This window comes from Calonectris borealis, chromosome 21, assembly GCF_964195595.1.
Source record: "Calonectris borealis chromosome 21, bCalBor7.hap1.2, whole genome shotgun sequence".
NCBI classification, from domain to species: domain Eukaryota; kingdom Metazoa; phylum Chordata; class Aves; order Procellariiformes; family Procellariidae; genus Calonectris; species Calonectris borealis.
Genome location: NC_134332.1, coordinates 1,774,969 through 1,793,091, shown reverse-complemented (window position 1 = coordinate 1,793,091; position 18,123 = coordinate 1,774,969). Strand labels below are relative to the sequence as shown.

General features: G+C 46.8%; 2 protein-coding genes across 5 annotated transcripts; both read right to left on the bottom strand.

Moving 5' to 3' along the window:
• Window positions 1-1,695: 1,695 nt before the first annotated feature.
• On the bottom strand, window positions 1,696-10,990 carry LOC142091271 (torsin-1A-like). Of its 3 annotated transcripts, none has more exons than XR_012676741.1 (6): window positions 10,748-10,984; window positions 10,182-10,447; window positions 8,364-8,539; window positions 8,145-8,272; window positions 6,700-7,146; window positions 1,696-2,515 (listed from the first exon to the last, which is right to left on the bottom strand). XR_012676741.1 is itself a non-coding variant. In XM_075170284.1 (5 exons), the coding sequence occupies exons 1-5, from the start codon at window positions 10,956-10,958 to the stop codon at window positions 6,896-6,898; spliced, it is 1,032 nt and encodes a 343-aa protein (XP_075026385.1). In that variant the 5' UTR covers window positions 10,959-10,990; the 3' UTR covers window positions 5,749-6,895. The 3 variants fall into 3 exon arrangements, 1 of the variants encoding a protein (XP_075026385.1); XR_012676740.1 differs by lacking the exon at window positions 1,696-2,515 and adding an exon at window positions 5,749-6,409; XM_075170284.1 differs by lacking the exon at window positions 1,696-2,515 and having other exon boundaries at window positions 5,749-7,146; window positions 10,748-10,990.
• A 1,126-nt stretch (window positions 10,991-12,116) lies between these two features.
• C21H9orf78 (chromosome 21 C9orf78 homolog) lies at window positions 12,117-18,099 on the bottom strand. Of its 2 annotated transcripts, none has more exons than XM_075170285.1 (9): window positions 17,945-18,099; window positions 16,279-16,338; window positions 15,574-15,625; window positions 15,289-15,359; window positions 14,999-15,076; window positions 14,361-14,558; window positions 13,745-13,881; window positions 12,889-12,987; window positions 12,117-12,457 (listed from the first exon to the last, which is right to left on the bottom strand). In XM_075170285.1, the coding sequence occupies exons 1-9, from the start codon at window positions 18,025-18,027 to the stop codon at window positions 12,366-12,368; spliced, it is 870 nt and encodes a 289-aa protein (XP_075026386.1). In that variant the 5' UTR covers window positions 18,028-18,099; the 3' UTR covers window positions 12,117-12,365. The 2 variants fall into 2 exon arrangements, with proteins under 2 accessions (XP_075026386.1, XP_075026387.1); XM_075170286.1 differs by lacking the exon at window positions 17,945-18,099 and adding an exon at window positions 17,492-17,752.
• Between the last annotated feature and the right edge of the window lie 24 nt (window positions 18,100-18,123).

Here is an 18,123-nt window from a genome sequence, read left to right as displayed (position 1 = left end):
GAGGGTAGGGAAGCCAAGCAGCTGGGATCCCTTTCTAGGGAAGGGGGCATTGACAAAGCGATTGGACAAGGGGCACAAGTCCTCAGCCTCTGGAGGTGACTCCTGTCAGGCGTGAAGGAAAGGTATCCCTTCAAGGAAGATGTTATATGCCACCCAGGCAAGTGGACCACCATGGAGAGAGGTATCCAGTACCTGAGGGAATTAGCCGTGCTGGAAGTGATTTATGATGACCTGAACAACGAGCAGTTATCCAAAGACCCAGATGAGGTCAAATGCACCTGACCCATGTGGTGGAAGTTTGTACGGAGCGCACCAGCGTCACATGCAAACTCATTGGCAGTAATGACCTGGAGAGATGGAGAGGAACAAACGGTGAATGAATTGGCTGGCCAACTCTGGCAATATGAAGAAAGTCTCTCTTCCTCCCTACGGGCCTGCTGTGGAGAAACTGTCTTGGGAGGTCCAGCAACTCAAAGAGGATATGTCCTGCTCCCCACCTGCATGGGCCAGTGTCTCAGCCATTAGGAGCAAGCGTCCCTCTGCTCAAGAGAGGAGACATCGTGGGTACACACCCCGGGGCACCCTGTGGTTTTACCTGCATGACCACGGAGAGGACATGAGGAAGTGGGATGGAAAATCTACCTAAGCCCTACAGGCACGGGTACATGAGTTGCAAGGAAAAACAACCACAAAAGGGGGTTCTTCCAGGAAAACCGCTGCTCCAGTCTCCAGTGAGCAGTTCCCCAGACAGAGTAGAAGGGCTGATTCCACTTCCAATCTTAATAAAGGGACTTCTGACTCGTACTTACAAGAAGTGGGTAGCAACTACGATGACCAGGACTAGAGGGGCCCTGCCTCCAGCCAGGTGGAGGAAAGGGACAACCGGGTTTACTGGACTGTGTGGATTTGATGGCCTGGCACATCAGACCCACAGGAGTATAAGGCTCTCGCAGACACCGGTGCACAGTGTACCCTGATGCCATCAGGATATAAAGGGGCAGAACCCATTTGTATTTCTGGAGTGACAGGGGGATCCCAAGAGCTAATTCTGTTGGAGGCCGAAGTGAGCCTAACCGGGAATGAGTGGCAGAAGCACCCCATTGTGACTGGCCCAGAGGCTCCGGACTGATCCACACCACACTGCAACAGGGTGAGGTGCTGGAACACCTGCAATACATTCATGACATATATACACCAAGTTGCAGAAATTGCTGAAGGAGAAGGTGAATCGAGTCAGTTTGTGGAAGTGAAAGCCATCCAGCTGGCCTTGGACATTGCTGAACGAGAAAAATGGCCAGTACTTTCTCTCTATACTGACTCATGGATGGTGGCAAATGTCCTGTGGGGGTGGTTGCAGCAGTGGAAGCAGAACTGGCAGCGCAGAGGTAAACCCATCTGGGCTGCTGCATTGTGGCAAGATACCGCTGCCCCGGTAGAGAACTTGGTTGTAAAAGTACGTTGTTATTACTATTCTACTTTATTTCCATTATTAAACTGTTTTTATCTCAACCTGTGAGTTTTCCTACTTGTGCCTTCCCGACTCTGTCCCCCATCCTACCGGAGATGGGGGGTTGAGCGAGCAGCTGCGTGGGGTTCAGTTGCTGGCTGGGGTTAAACCACAATTGTCCTTTATTGGCACCCAATGTGGGGCATGAAGGGTTGAGATATCAACAGATTAACTAGTTAATACTAGTTAATACTAGTTAATACTAGGGAGTATGGGAAATGGGAGCAATCAACAACAACCCCGTACCTCACTAGGTAAGTATGTCTCATAGTAGCTCTTAACATTAAAGAATGTCTGCGTGGAAGGGTGAATGAGTAGTTCAGAAGCTGGGATTTACCTTCACCCACTTGGTAAGGCTGTGGTTTAAAACTCTCTTACAAGCTTTAATTCCATCATCCATCACTTGTGGCTCACATACTGTAGTGCAAGACAGAAATGCCTATCACTTGCTTGACTGCAGTGTGTTTTTTAAACTGGTATGAGGGTGTGGTGGTGCATCCGCCCCCCTCCATGCTACTGGGTCACTCCACGATCTCAGAAACTCCCGTTAAACCTTGGCCTTGGTGTATCGAGTCAGGCGGTGAAGCGTCCCTTTACCGTATCAGGAACTCTTGAGTAGCTGACGTTGGAGAATGTACCGATCGCACCAGAAACTTCCGCTGCCTGGCCCCAGTGGAGGACGAGAGCGGGGATAATTGTCATCCCCTGATACTCTTATCTGAGTTGTAACTCAAGTGGAACGATGCCATTGTTACTGAAATCTTGAGAGTTTTGACAGATGACTAAAGTCAATCATCTTGCGACCCTATAAACAGCGGTCCCAAGCGAGGCCCTTTGAGCTCTCCTGGACCACAGCAGGCTGCGCCCAGAATCTCCCTCTGAGTGGAACACTTCTCAGAGTCCGCGAACTCTTGAGTTTGCGATGTTTGGAGGACCGTCGCTGACTGGCACGGGACCTGGGATACAACACTCCACAACCGAAACACTCCTCGAGGCTCAGCCCTTTGCCTGTTGAGAAATGCCAAGACATCTGATGTGAGTATTTCACTGGAGGGGAATTTTTAACAGCTATACCTTTGTATAGTTGTCTATTTTTCTTGTCTGAGTGCGTGTGTGTGTGAATTGATGGAGGTACCCGCTAGCAAATGTAGTCTGCTAAAATCTTATGATCTGTCTTAAGATTGGGAATGAACCTTAGACTACTGCTAAACGCATGTAATCCTTTAGACATAAACCGTTGTCCAAGTCTGAGACTAAGATTGGATCTAGACCCGTTGGGTCTTCTCTGAACCTCATGAATCAACAGAAGGGTCTCCCTTAACCTTTTGTCCTCAGCTTCTGCATAAATCATTCCAACTCAATGTTCTAACACGATGTTCTGGTTTCAGCTGGGATAGAGTCAATTTTCTTCCTAGTAGCTGGTATAGTGCTGTGTTTTGGATTTAGTATGAGAAGAATGTTGCTAACACACTGATGTTTTAGTTGTTGCTACGTAGTGTTTACACTAGTCAAGGACTTTACAGCTCCCCAAGCTCTTTTCCTTTGTGTGCTTCATCCGTGTAGTAAGTGGTAGAGTGAACCTTGCCATTGAACTCTGTTAAGTCGCGCTTTTATAAATTTCTATTAAAATCACTTTCTGCTAAGACCTTTGACAGAGATTCTGTAAGCGGCCTCTGAACCACTCATTTGCAACAGAGGGATTGGGCTATTTTTGTGCTGCACCATCTACTCCTTCACTTGTACTTAAACTTGCTTTAAGATGTGAAGCAAAACTTATAGGTCTCAACACTATTATGTTAATTCAAATTATAACAGAGAGCTTAGCATCTATGTTAAGTTCTAAACTAAAAGTGTCAATTGTCTTTTACAACCGCATGTGGAATTTGTCAAATGTTAGCAAACTGTTCATGCTGATGCAATCTCCAGAGCCAAATGCTAGCTAACCATTAATCTTGGGACACTGGATTGTTGCTTGTCATCTATATATATGTTTTTATGCCTATTGACTGACTGATTCACAGGTGTAAATGCTGCATCCAGTTTCAGCTACTCCAAATACAAAATGCTTGTGCAATTTCAAAACACTAAATATTACTACTGTACTGCAGTTAGAATAAATCTGAAGTCACTTTTCTCTCTTGGTTTAATAATTTTCAGCTATAGGAAAGTACTAGTTTATGTAGATTTGAACCAGCTGCACTGCAGCTTTCTATTAAGCTTCCTTTACTCTTAAAAATTTGTTTATAACAATAGATAAGCAGATTAAGTAGCCTGTTGATATTAAAACATGTTGAGTCATCCAACAGCACAGTAAGGCATTCAACAGTTAAATACAGCTCAGTAGAAACAAACACCTATGAAAAAGCCTTAAAGTCTGCCTGCTCTGCTTCATGGTTAACAACAGCTATCTCCTACCACGCTGCCAGGCACTGCAGGACAAACAAGGCTCAGGTAGCTTGTTTAACTCTTCCTCCTCTCTGTGCTGTACCTGGAAAGCTGTCATTCAAGGCAGCTTTTCACTTCTCCTCTAGCTGACAAAGGCATGACAGTACTACAGGCTTTCGTCATATCTCCATGGGCCAGAGCATCTGCGGCCTCTCTAGCCTGGAAAAAAAGCCAGTGTGTAACTAACGGCCTAATTCAACTGAGGTACAGCTCTTGGCAACAACTCGCACCTCACTGAACAGTCAGTTGTTCACACTGTTGTGAACCATGTGTTGTGCTGTAAGGATGCACAAGGAAACTCATTACGGAGCATATATGGGAAGCGTAAGCTGTCTTCTTCACCAGGACTTTGCACTATGCCTGCGCCGCTCTGCACACACAAAAGCTTGGCTGTTTGGCCCCGGGCATCAGGCAGACGGAGCTCTAGGGCTAGGCTGCCTCTTTCTATCAAAAGCAGCACTTAAAACATTGCTGAATTTTAACCATAGCCTCTAATTTTATGAGCACAGCATGAGATCTTGGAACATTCCCTGCAGGTTGAATTAAAGTAGCAGTTGCTTGTACTGGACTTTGGTAAGAGCAAACAAAATTCAGTCTCGGTGGCTGCTCAGCTCCCCTCACCTGGCCAACGGACTGTTTCTCTGGGGATCAGACCTTTCCCCCCATTTGACATTTTCCCTTCAGTTGTCTGATCCAGTTTCAAGTGGCCTATTAAAAAGATTAATGGCCAAAGTTACCCAGTCACAGCAGGAAAGACAGAGTGAGGATCTCAGCTTTGAAACCATGCAGTCTAAAGGGGAGGAATGACGACAGGATTGTAAGGGTGAAGTCTGGCAGCGATTTCGGGCACATGCATTTCTTTCACCCAGATGCAGGAGATGACCTAGCCAGGTCTGCTGTTTTCAAGAACAGAAGAGAGACTAACAGAGGCAGTCTCCACCCTTTGAACATCATTTCTACATGCTCTCAAGGAAGCTTCCATCTACCCTAAGCCATCTAGGCTATGATATAATGAAATACTTGCTACCAATGTATGTCAAATGCTAGTACTGATGGTGCAAAGCACACAAAGCAGAACTAAGAGTGTATTTGATGCTGGGAGAGCCACACTACTGCTTGGTTTGAACTGCTGCTTTTGTTGAGAAGGTATCAGACAGTAGTAAAAGTTTATCATTTTCACGTCTGCTTTTTTCCATTAGCCAGTCATTTGCTATAATCGGGAGGTCAAAGAAACAGGTGAATACCCGAGTTCAAAGCACTCTTTTGCCGACAAATACTAGGACCCATAATTTGTACATTACACAACTTCAGAGCAGAACTGGACAGCTAAGTCTTACTGGCCCTTTTTTTCCCCTTGTAGCAAAAACTTCCAAGATGCTGCCACTGAAATCGTGGGTGGCTTCAATGAGAGCCTGCAGGGTGTTCAGTCAGTAGTACCACAGTAAGAGGAGGAGACGAGAAGCAGGGTTTTAACTAGTCTCTGAAGACAAGTCCATCCTTATGATACTGTTGAGCACGTACACATCTAGAAAGTCTGCCTCAACAAAAACTATGCGAGTGTAATTAGTACCGACAGTCTAGAAGTGCAGTTTCCACTCCCAACCCTATTTGTGTCCCTTTCACAGCTCCTCCTCATCTCTATTCCCTTTGAACTCAGGAAGGGAGATACTTGTATTCACGCACAGGTGAACACTTCAGCCAGAAACGTAGTATGCTCTTCCTCAACAAGTAGTAAGTTTGTGCAAAATTAACACCAAATGGCTCAACGCAAAGAACACCAGAAGGTAGCTAAGAAATACATTTCCGATGAGAAAAGTTTATTTTGAATAGAAAAACTGGAGTGAAAAAAAGCCTCTGCAGTACTCACATTCAGAAACAAGTCTGACACTCTTCGCAGTAACTTCAGTTGACACATTTCACATTTTTTTTCAAATGCCTTTGGATCTGTCTTCATCCCTGCCTCAAAGGCATACAGTATTGTGAGAAGATGAAAAAGGGAAACCCTGCAAGCTGGCTCCTGAATTCTACACGTAGGTGAAGAGGAGAAAAGTCTTTTCCATTTCCTTGGCGTAAAATTTAACCTGTGTATGTTTCCCATTAAGTTACACTCTTTCCATGAAGCTGACTCACCAGCCAGAAAGCACACTTTTCTCTTTCCTGAGAAGATCGCTCCTGGGAGAGCACACTGTGGGCAACTTTATACATAAAAAATAACCAAAAATAGGAACCAACTACACTGAAGTGGTAGTCAAGGATTTTAACTCACGTCCTTGTAATATTAAGTCCACCCTTTGAACATTATTCATACCAAAAAGTTTCATATTGTTGGTTTGACACGCAGGAGGCCAGTTCATACCACTGTTTTGAGAAAGACAACGGTACTGCACAATGTTGGATAGAAGACTCTGGATTTTTTTTTAATTACAGAATCCCCTCCTTATCTCTACTGGAACGAAGCTGTTAAAGGGGAAAAGACACATATCCTACTTTAATACAGTTATAGGAATATTCCTACATAAGCGCCATGAAGGCTTTCACAGACATAGGAACTTTGATTAAAATTCCCAATATTATCTAGAGATCATCCCCATCAAACCACAATCCAATTAAAACTAGGTCGTAGTCTCAGTCCTTCTATACGGGCCAACAGTCTGCCAAACGGTTCTGACGATCGACACGCGATCGGAGAGGAGTCTTCGGCACTGTCAGACACAAACCTCCGCATTCACAACGCAGTTCGTTCTTACCTTGGCAACACAAGGCCGAAGTACTTGGGAGCCATGACTAGTGACAGAACAAAAATGCAGAGGCACTGCCGCTTATTTACACACCAGTTAAAAAAAATGTCCTTTCCTTAAAAAGTGCTTAAAAATGAAATGTCTCGGGTTCTCCACTTTGTGATTAAGTTAAATTTGCTTCTTTGCAGGTTGTAGCAATAAAGCGTTAGAAGTCATAGTAATAATCCAGCTTTGCATCCACAGTTTTACATCCTTTATCTGAATAAATTCTCTCCTCTCTGGGGAAGTAGGTCATCTCGTCGGCTATTCTGGTTAAAATGTCTTCATCCACAGCATAGCCACGTGATTCAATCTCAACCCTGACACACATTTTCACATGTTTGTATTCCAGAGGCAGGAAGGGAACAAAGTAATCAATGAGATTCCTATCAATCAAGGTGCTGTGCCAAAATCCACCTACAGAGGGAAAGAGAAGGGGTTTGTTACTGCTCCTCTAGTTAAACACTACCTTGGGCTGAACGGGAGCAAGAGGCATATCACAGCCCTCTGCTACATACCAGTAAGAATTCACCTGTGCTTTTAGGGCCCTATAAGGGGCCCTATAAGGGGCGTATAAGTGAGTCCAAATCTAAGCCCCGTCTCATGGTACTTTGTGCATAAAGTTTTGGACAGACACATAAATGTGGTCCATTGGAGCAGAATAAATGAATTCTGACTGAATGAGTTTAAGCCTTGCTCCCCAGGTGCTAGTCTCATAGCTTCCCCTCTCTCACCTAGAGAAGAACAGATTTTCTCTCTCATCAGCTCTCCCAGACCAGCTTGCTTGCTCCTTTTTTTGGAGCTTGCATCTAACCTTTTTAAAAAGTACAGTGAGTTTGCTTCCAATGCTCATTTTAGAGCACAGTTATGTTAAAACCCCTTTTCACCAGAAGTCCTGGGCGAGGAAACTAGGAAGCACTGGACTGCCCACAGCAGGACTGGCATGTCAGCTTGTTCTCCTCAACAGCTGCCTGGAGGCTTTTAATAGGCAAGACAGGCCAAGTGGGTTGGGGGCCAAGGGAGTGCTTCCCCATAATAAAACATTTTATTGGTTTTAATAAAACAGTTTGTTGGTTTTATTGGTTACTGCAATATCTAGCCTTACTGTCAGGATTTCTGTTTGCTTTCCCTTTAGCCCATTAGTATGTCAATAAATGCACAGTGTAGACTTCCCCCAACGTACGCAATTCAATGGACAGCAAACATGCTGGGAGCCATGGTGCACACAGAGCTCCTTAACCTTCATTTCATCTCAAGAACCGACCGTAGGTCCCAAAACTGCATCGTGGCTCCTTGCTAGCCGAAAACTGGAGGCCACATCAAGTAGAAACCATAGCTGTAAAAATGCAGCTAAATGCAGCCCATCCCTTCTGTGGAACTTTTACCACCTCAAAAGCAATCACAGTTTTACTCACTATTTTTGTTATTGAAGACGGACACAGACAGTGAATTTTGGATATCTGTGAGCTGTATATCTTCCCTTGTCCTCCCGTTTCTCCAGAAATCTAGTGCCACCTCTGTTATCTTTTCAGCTCCTGCATTGCTAAGTAAAGAGAAAACAAAGATTGTAGATGGAGGTAGTTTTAAAAGGCATCGAGTGTACAGAACAGCAAACCTGAGGAGCCACTTCTTACCTGAGGAATATGAAGATGGCTTGTCGGTAAGACACCCCATCCAGAAGCTCATAGTAGTCCAGGAATGGCTTGATGGAGTCAATGAGTCCTGCATGCATTTTATCCATTTCATCAAATATGAAGAGTGATCTGGGACAGATGCTCACGTTTCCCCGAATCCACGACTGCAACTGGTCCTGAGTGGCATAAAAATAAAAGATGCTGAAAGAGTTTGTGTTGAAAAGACAGAAAATAGCATTTCTGCTTATTGACCTTTGTCCTGAAAGAGTCATATCAATTGTGTCATTTAATAGCTTTGGCTTCTTGACTAAAACATGGTTAAAAGCTGTAAATAAAATTTTAACACAATCTTCTGGTGGTTCTGAAAAATTTTAAGACTCCAAGAGACAGGATAGGACAAACGGGAAAACTCCTCGTGAGACAGATATTCCTGTAAACGTAGCAAAAATGAAAGCGCACGGTAGGACAAAGGACGGGTACCACCAAGGAACAGCAACACCAGGCAAAGCCCTGACAAGCAAGATGATTACTTTCGGCAGCACTTCGGTCTAAACATCCTTAGGTGTCAAAGCTATGAACAATAGTATATTTGCTACCTGAACAGCACCCGTGACAAATTGCACCTGCAGTCACCGGCAGAAGTAGAAAGAGAATTCAATTCTCAGCCCTGTGTTTTAATCACTCAGAAGTTAAATGAAGACAATTACAAGCCCTTCGGAAAACACAATATTGTTCAGAAGGACTAACGCTTTACTGGATTTAAAGATTCTCTCTCTTCAGTGTTGCATTTTTCTCTCACTTAAGTGCTACATTTGAGATCAATAATGAAGTAATTGGAAAAAAAAGGGTTGATCTGCTGGCAGATGAATGAGAAGTAACTGTTCTGACCATTTGCAATGATTCATCATTTTTTTTATATTCACTGTTTACTCAGTCCCTGAACTGCAGAGGCAGCGCAAGAAGGTAGCATTGGGTGTATTGTGGATAAGAAGCGATAGTTCCTCCTACTGCCTTGGGCAGCAAGTTTCCAAAGTGTATTCACCTCGAAACAAAAGCAGAAAAGGGTCCATTTTATTTTAAAACAGCTCAGTTGCAAGAAGGGGCAAAAGTAAGCTGTAAAAGAGGAAGCAGGTATTTCCTCCATTTAGAAATCAGAGTTGCAGACCATCCCATTCCCATTTTTAACACATGCAGACTGAATGTAAACATTCAGTACCTCAAAAGACAGTGGTACTCATTCAAACTCTGCTGTTAACAAAGTTGGTTAGAACAAAAAAACCCCAGAAAACATGCATCTGAGCTACCGCTCCACATGATACCCACCTACCTACAGAACTGCATTGACACTTAGCAGACTGGCAGAACAATTCCAAATACATTTATTTGTACCTTTCTGACAACAGACTAGTCTGTGATTTTGTTTTAGAGCTGGGAAATGGATGCATAGAAAAACTATATAACCTGCAGCACCCACCAGCATATCACCTAATCACGGAACCTGCTGAATCACGCTTATCCTTAGGTCAGTCACATCTCCAAGCAAAGTATAGAACAAAAATTAACCATCTCATTCTTCCCCAAGAGAGGCTCAAAACACATGCAAAAAACTTTACATTCATGGGAAAACCAGTCCTGATGGATGTTAGGATTTAACCAGTCCTGTACAGAAGATTCCACACTGGCACAGGCTACATTTTACTGCATAAACTAACATCGAGGTCTCTAGTACCGACTGTGCCATAACATTTGTAATTCAATCCAGCAGTCACTGCAGCAGAGCCGTGCCCCACCACCACAGCCTCCACAGCACACTCTTACCTTGTAGAGATCGATGTCGTGAGCGTGAGGAAAGTGTAAAGTTGCCACGAACTGATGGACGTATTCACTCTGCAGACCTCTTTTATAAATGCTTTCGGCGACTAACTTACTGACAAAGTTTTTGCCAGTTCCAGTCCACCCGTGCAAGGAAAGGGCAAGGGGCTTTTTGGCGTTGGCGTTGTTCAAGAAGCCCTTCACGGCCTTTACAATCACCTTGTTCACCAGGTGCTGCCCAAACAGTTTCCTGTCCAAATTCTCCTGCAGAGCTGGACGGAGAGACCACACCGTCAACGGCGAGGAGGCAGACGGGCACGGGGTCCCGCCGGCCTCTGCCTCCTTCGAGGAGGGTGCAGCGCCCACCCCGGCGGGAAGGCTGCGAGCCCCAGGCCGGGAGCAAAGGGCCGGCCGAGCTGGAGCAGCGCCCTGCGGCCCACGCAGGCCCCACGGGGAGGCCCTGCCCGGCTCCCGGGGCCTCTGCACCCCCCAACGCCTGCCTGCCGCCCCCGCAATGTCCCCTCAGCCCGCCCCGGCCCCCCGCGCCCCCTCCGCCCGCCCCGGCCCCGCACCGGCGGCGGCGCGCTGGTCGTGCCGCTGGAGGCAGCACTCCCTGAAGTAGCAGTAGAGCCGCGGGTAGGAGATGAAGCCGGTAAGGGCCGAGGCGGCGGCGCCCGCGATCGCCAACCCCAGGCTGATGGGCTCCACGGCGCTCGCTGGCCTGAGGAGCGGCAGCAGCGCCAGCCCCAGGGCCGCCCGCAGCGCGTCCCGCCGCAGCTTCATGGCCCGCCCGGCCCGGCCCGGCCCCGCCGCCGCCGCCGCCGCTGCCGCTTCCGCCCCACAACGCCGCTTCCGCCGCCGCCATCTTGGGTGCGGGCAGAGGCGGGGCTGGCGCTGAGGGCGGCCGCCATGTTGGATGGGCGCCCGCGGCGCCGCCCGCGGCTGTAAGTAGCTAAATGGCGGCCTCGCGTGGTACACTGGGTGAAATACCGCGCTCACGCTCGAACGTTAGATTAGCAGTGCTGTGTTCGCAGGTATTCAAGGGAGATGCCACCCCAGACCTGCACGGGGGCACAGGCTCAGAGACAAGCTCGCAGAGTTATCTGGCCCAGAGACTCCTCCGCTTTTCTGAAAAAAAGTAAAATCTGTGCCTGTCCCCCATCCCTCCCTGGACTTTCTGCTCCTGAGTGATGGGACATGGACACCTGCACAGCCATGGGACACCCTGGCCATCAAGACCACCAGCACCCGCAAACCATCAGCTTGTATCCCAGAAGGAAAAATGTCATTTACGATCACTTAAACACACTTCCATTATTTCCGAGTTCCAAATCTTGGCTTCGAGTACCCGCACGTCACATCTGGGGAAGACGTGGCTGACAGGCTGTAGCTGTGGGGCCTCTGGCTTCTTCACCTGCTGCCATATCAACCCTGTCCTAAGGGCTGAAAACGAGATTTTCCTCCAATTCAACAGTCACAACCTGGTCCAATTTTCTTCTTTGCAGCTAAAATAAAATGCAGTGAACTGCTACAGAAAGAACTCTACAGGGAAAGATACAAAACAACACGGATCTGATATAAAATCCCCGGTGCTGTGTATCTGCTGTCATTTCTTGCGCTGATGACAGACCCAGTGAGGCAGCACCAGGCACAGTCAGCACTGTGGTTTCTCCCGGAGCACTTCTGAGGAGCAGCGGCACCGAACACGCTGCTGCAGGATCTCAGCCTTACACGCTCCAGGCCTTTGGGAACAAACAAGAAGTCTCTTACAAAGTTACATTCAAGCAAACAGGCTTTAAACCTTCCCTTTATATTTACAAGGCAAACAGCACTGCTGCTTTTATAAAGGATCTCTTTTTTTCGTATTTTTTAAGAGGGTGAAAGAATCTGTAAAAGCAAGTTTGTTTTCTCACCAAAAAATGCCAACCATGAAAGCTCATGTTCATATAAAAGAAGTTTTATAACTGAAAATAAGTTATATACAAGATTTTACCGACCAAAGAGTTCACAATCACACCGACCAAAGAGTTCACTGCAAACTGATTCACTACAAGATCACAAGAAAAGCTTTGTAGGTAACACCAGCATGTGAAGGTAGTGACTCTCCCCAACTCCATTTCAGGTCACTGACACAAAATCCTTTTATTATTGGAAAATAAGAACAACTGCAAAGACTTCAGTCCACGTTCATCAGTATCGCCTATTCATCTTCTTGAATTTCTCATAGTGATAATCATCTGTTGCTTTTTCGTTGAGTGGTCGTTTGCGATTTGGAGGAGACCCTTCAAAAGAAAGAGAAGGAAATACTATTTCACTGCCCTTTTTCAGGAGACATTTCCTTAACTCCACCACTTCCCTTATAGAGCCCCTTGCTATGTGAAAGGTTATTGCTTTAGCTGTCAGTGCTCCCCAGCCTTGCACCCCTTGCTATTCCAGCTTTTATCAAACCCTTGTCAGACAGCTTTGGCAGTTGTGACCTTTGCTACTCCACCCTTGGGCATCTCTGAAGACATCCCCCACCCAGAGCGCTTCATGTGTGACCTAGTAGGGGTACATCAAGTGCAATAGCCTCTCATGGACTTAGATTGCTCCATTTCCCCACTCCCTCAGGGCACCCAGAGAAGAGGAGGTAAGAAGAGCTCGATCATTTCTCTGCAAGACCCCTGAAGAGTTTCGGTGTCTCGCCTTATGAGATTTCAGATGAGGAACTTACGCTCAGGTTCTGGCCTCTCCGTATCCCCCACTCTCAGCGGTCGGGGCTTTGGCTCTTCTTTGTTCCTTCGCACTGGTGCATTTAGCTCCTCGTGATAAACTGAAAGAAGGAAAACATCAGATAAGGAATATTATCTGGAGCAGTGTTATTCAGACGAACATATTTCTATGGCATTTGTTACAACTGATCTTTAGCAGAACCAACAGAACCTCAGAACAAGCATTCTTGTAATTGGTTTCGATGGATAATCAATACACGTAAGATGGGATACAGCAAATTTCAGTAGCACTGTTTCATCAAAAGTGGCCCAAAGACTCTTCATTTCCTTCGGAACACACAAAACTGACTCCAAATCACCCCTGTAAGCATGGTTACACACAGCAGAAGGCTGCCTGTCCTCCAGATGGCTGCAGCATGAGAGGCTCCCCCGGAAATTAATTCCCATCTCCTGTCTAGTAAGGTCTATGTTTGCTTGACCACCTGTCTGCTTTGGCAGCCTACAAACTGGATTCTCTCAATTACAAACCATCATTTATAATCGCAGACGATGCAGGCATTTCCAGCACACGCTCAAGACACAACTTAAAGAAAAAGTTTGGAAATTTATGAGGCAGTGTCAGCTGGGAATTCAAGAGCAGAAAGTCAAGCCATGAGTAATACGTCCCTCTCCTTGCTGACAGATGGAAAAAAAGGACCAAGCCAGACGGGGTCTGTATGAACATCCCAGAAAAAGGAATCAGACAGCTGATTGTGCTGACACATGAACTAATTTCTCCTGCATCAGGCTCTGTCCCAACAGACTGCTTTTCTTCAGCAGAGGGTCACACCTGGGTCAGGAGACCTACGCGAGACTTACATCTGTTGTGCTGGACATAGTTAACAGCCATGTTGGTGGGAACAAAGGAAGTTTCACTGTCTTTCTTCTTGTTCTGCTGCTCTGCCAGCAGCTTGGCCTTGGCCTCTTCAGTTGAGATGATGTTTTTTATTTTTGCACTAGAAGAAAAACAAAGAAAAAAATACTAATTCATATTTAAAAAGGGTAGTAGGCATAGAAGTGCTAAGTGGATGAATTTTGGGGAGAGTAATAGCACTGCTGTGGTATTCGATGCGTTTTTTGAGAGAGGAGGCAGCGCTACAGAAACAGGCGCTTTGTTTCAAAGGCAAAAGGGAAGCTCGCATCTTTAGTGCATTCTCTTTCAGTGCAGGGCATAAACTGATCCTCCAGAAAGCTGCTAGATTCAAGTCACAAAAATTAAGAGCCTTTTCCCAGAAGTCATACGATGGAGCTGCACTGGAGCCCTATCACTGTGTACAACATGCTGTGCTAGATCCAGCGCTAATCCAGAACAAGGCTCAATCCCATCGAGAGCCAAACCGGGGCTGTATAATCCAGCCATACTGCTGCTCTGCCAATCAACAGTTGCTCATTCTGGCAATTCAGGCCATAACCAACAGATCTGCGAACAACATACTCAATTCCCAGGTCCACTTCAGGAATGCCGCTCAGCATCTGGTTGGACAGCATCTCCTCAGTTTTCTTGGCAGAGGAGACACGGATGTTCTCTGGCAGCTCGTACAGAGAGTCCTCGGCATTCTTAAGCTTCACCTTCTGCTCCTCGTTCTCCACAATCCCCTTTCTCTTCTTCAGCTCAGTCTCAATGTACTTCATCCTAAACAGCAGCACACGAGGGACACACAGTATTTAATTCTGTTTTCTGTACTCTGTCCCAGCACTGATGAGCACAGCTGCATCACTGTCCCTACAGCTAGGAGAGAGGAATGAATAGTCTCTCCAAAACAACTCAGCCAACATCAGTTGCAAGAAGCAATCGTCCGGGAAATGATCAGATCCTCCAAGCTTTTTCACAACCAGCAGGGAAGGCTCCCACTGGTACTTAATGCCAAGCTATTGGTTGGCACCTCCCATCTTTGTCCATGAAAAAGCCTTCTCAAGTCTGGCAGCCAGAAGGTGAAAGAGCAAGTCAAAGTTTCAGTGAGAACTGGGAAGATGTTCTGGGACTACTCAGTACACAAGACAGGAAAAAAATAAATTGTGAGGGTACACCCAACCTCAAATTCAACATCCCAGACACAACACAGCACAACTTACATGTCAGCATCTTCATCCCGCCTGTTGGTTTCAGCTGAGAAGGAAGTTCCCAAGTTTAGATCTTCCTCTTCATTAATCCTAAATGGAAACCACAATGTTTACGGTTTTGGGGTGGTTGTTTCTTTTTTTTTTTTTTTTTTTAAAACTAATTTGAGAAGTTAGGGTAACAGTAACTGGCCAAACTGCATTATATTAAGCTCTTCAAAGCAACACAACATCTGGTTACTTCATTACTAGCAGTCATTTCAAACTAGTCCAGGGGGAGATCTTCAGAGCTCATATGCACCCACCTGTCCTTGCCTCTTTCTTTCAGCTTCTTCATGTCCACCATTCCCCCAGATTTTATCTTAAATGGGTCATCCTGTAAAATAAGAAATAATGAGAAACCCTGAAGCTTTCCTCTAGTTTAATGCTAGTCTTCGAAATCTGGATAAAAACACAGAGAACATTCAAGGATTGCGCTGTGACATCAGTCCTACCCCAGGCCAGACTCCCGCAGTGATCCGCTGGACCACAGTGATGTGTTCACATCTTTACCTCTTAGCGCCGAGGTGATGAAAATGTCTAGCACTTACCACAAGTGTTGCTTCTTCTTGCAACTTCTCTCCCACAAGCAGAGCTACAGCGCTAGTCAAGCAGATAAAGAAAGTAAATAAAATTCAGTGGAACGAACCATATTACCAACAACACTGCATTTCTTTATCCTTCTCTAAATCTAGTAGATGGCCTCACACACTGTATTAACAGTAAATTGTCAATCTTCTTAATCCCTCCACATGGGTAGAGGAACTATTACTGCTTTGGGGAGATGGAAAGTTAAGGCAGATTTTAGTGCCTTACAGTGAGTCACCAAAATAAGGAATACAGTTCATTGCTGGTGCACATTTCAACTAGCTCATCAGCTAATCAACAGCACTAGATGAGAGGGGAGAGGGGAATTAAGATGGAGAAGGTGTGAAAGTGCCCAGTTTAAACCACGTGTGCAGTACAAAAGTATTTTGGTGAAAATACATTTCGCGGTAAATCCCAATCTTAATCTTTTTCTTCATGGCTGGGATACCGAACAGACTTTGCTCGCTGTGAACTGACACTGTGCGGCTGCCCCCTTTTCCATCCTCGGGTTTTAATGTAGAAACTCCCCTATCAAGAACATGGTTTTGGCACTATCTGACATGGAACGGTTTCTACTGAAAGGAGGCACATGACAAGGGAGAAATTTACTCTTACGTTACACCGTCAAACAAAGCACAACTTCACATCCTTGGTGCTACATCCCTTACCTCACCCCATTGGGTCGCTTTCTGAGGCTCTGAACTTCTTTGGCTTCCTCGACTTTTAATCTGAAGAAAAAAACATTTGACTTAGTACTTGATGCTTTGGTTTTAATTAATTAATTAACTTAATTTGATTTTCTGCAGTTAACATGGAATCTTCTAGACAGACTTTGCCCTAAGCTTCTGCATATCAGTGTCCACTTTTCTGGTTACAGATTAGATAGGTATTTTCTATTTTACTTTATTTAAGCAATTCCATTTATTTAAGCAATCAGCAAAAGCCTGGATGGCATCTGCTGGATATGCCCCTTCAACAAGTCTTCCCTCAGCTGAGGAAAGAAGCACCCAAACGTTGAAAGGCTTTGATAAGAACCAGTATGGGAAGAATGAGCCAGGGATCACTGGTTCTAGTTCATTAAGATCTCCAGACAATATTCTCCATGCAGTAAAATAGGGGGTCACTAAGTAACATGAACTAATGCGGGGCACCTTTACTCCTTCAACAGTTGACACTAGATAATAAAATAATACAGTCACTTCTCAGGAGAAGGGGGAATTAACAAAGCACTCGATTTACAGCAAAATTAGCAGCAGCTCTCAAGTGAATGTAACACAGCTGAATGGTTGTCAAGATACATCAGTGCACGAGTGACTCGGGAGAAGGTTTATTGCAATAAACTGCAAAATTGCAATATCAAGTCTCCTTATACAGACTGACATGCACTCTTAATTTCTTGGACTTTTCCTAATTATGCACGTCTTTCAATATCTGCCATGAACGATGCATCATAAAATATTTTTCAGAGATAAAATGATAACAAGAAAGATCTTGCTTGGAAAGCAAGGAGCTGAAAACAACACAGAGCATCTGCGAGTGCCGATTCCCAAAAGGCAGAAGTGGAGGAGCAGTAAACGTTAGGAATCGCGTGTGACGCCAGCAAGAGGGCTGGTGCCACGCAGGAAGAGAGGGCCTGCGTGGGTCCGCTGTGACCGAGTGCTGCTCTCGGTGGCTCCCGGTCCTTCAGCGCACGGCTCCTCGGGCTGCCCCGGCTCCTCCGGCCGGCACGTCCCGGAGGAAGGCAGGCGTCGGACGAGAAGTCCCCGTGGAACAGACCCCCCCGCCTTCCCAGCGCGGCCGGAGCTCCCGGCAGGGTCAGACACCCCCGCCACACCCGCGGGGACGAGCCAGCTTCCCAACCGCCCCCGCCCGCCCCCGTACCCGGGTGGCGACCCCCCCATGGCCGCAGCAGAGGGCTCCGCTCGGGCGGCTGTGCCACGGGCCTGCGTGAGGCTGCGGCCGGGCACGGCGGTGCAGCCTATGACGGGGGGACGTCACAATAGGAGGCAACGTGACGCAGCAACGCAGCAACGGCAACGTGACAACATAACGGTGTGACGCGCTGCTGTGACATGACGGTGTGACGCGACGAAGCCATAACATAGTGGTGCAACACGACGATGTGATGTGACGCAACGCTGCAACGCGACAGAGTTACGTGACGATATGACGACATGACACGATGGCATGACACGACCGGACACAGCACTGCCGGACTAACGCAGGGCCGGGGTCCCGTCCCCGACCCCGACCCCGACCGTCGCGGGGCCGGGCGGGCCCGTACGGCCCGGGACCGCTGGGCCCAGCTGGGCTCTCCGCCGGCTCCCAACCCACCTGACCTCCTCAGCGACCTGCTCGTCCTCCTCCTCCTCCTCGGAGTCCTCCCTCCGCCGGCGGAACGACTTCTTGGCCGGCATGGCACCGGCTGCTGCGCTCCGGAACGGCCGCCACAGTGCCCGCCGCCCCCCCCACCCCGCAACTCCGCGCCGGGCGCGTCGCGCGGCAATGACGCC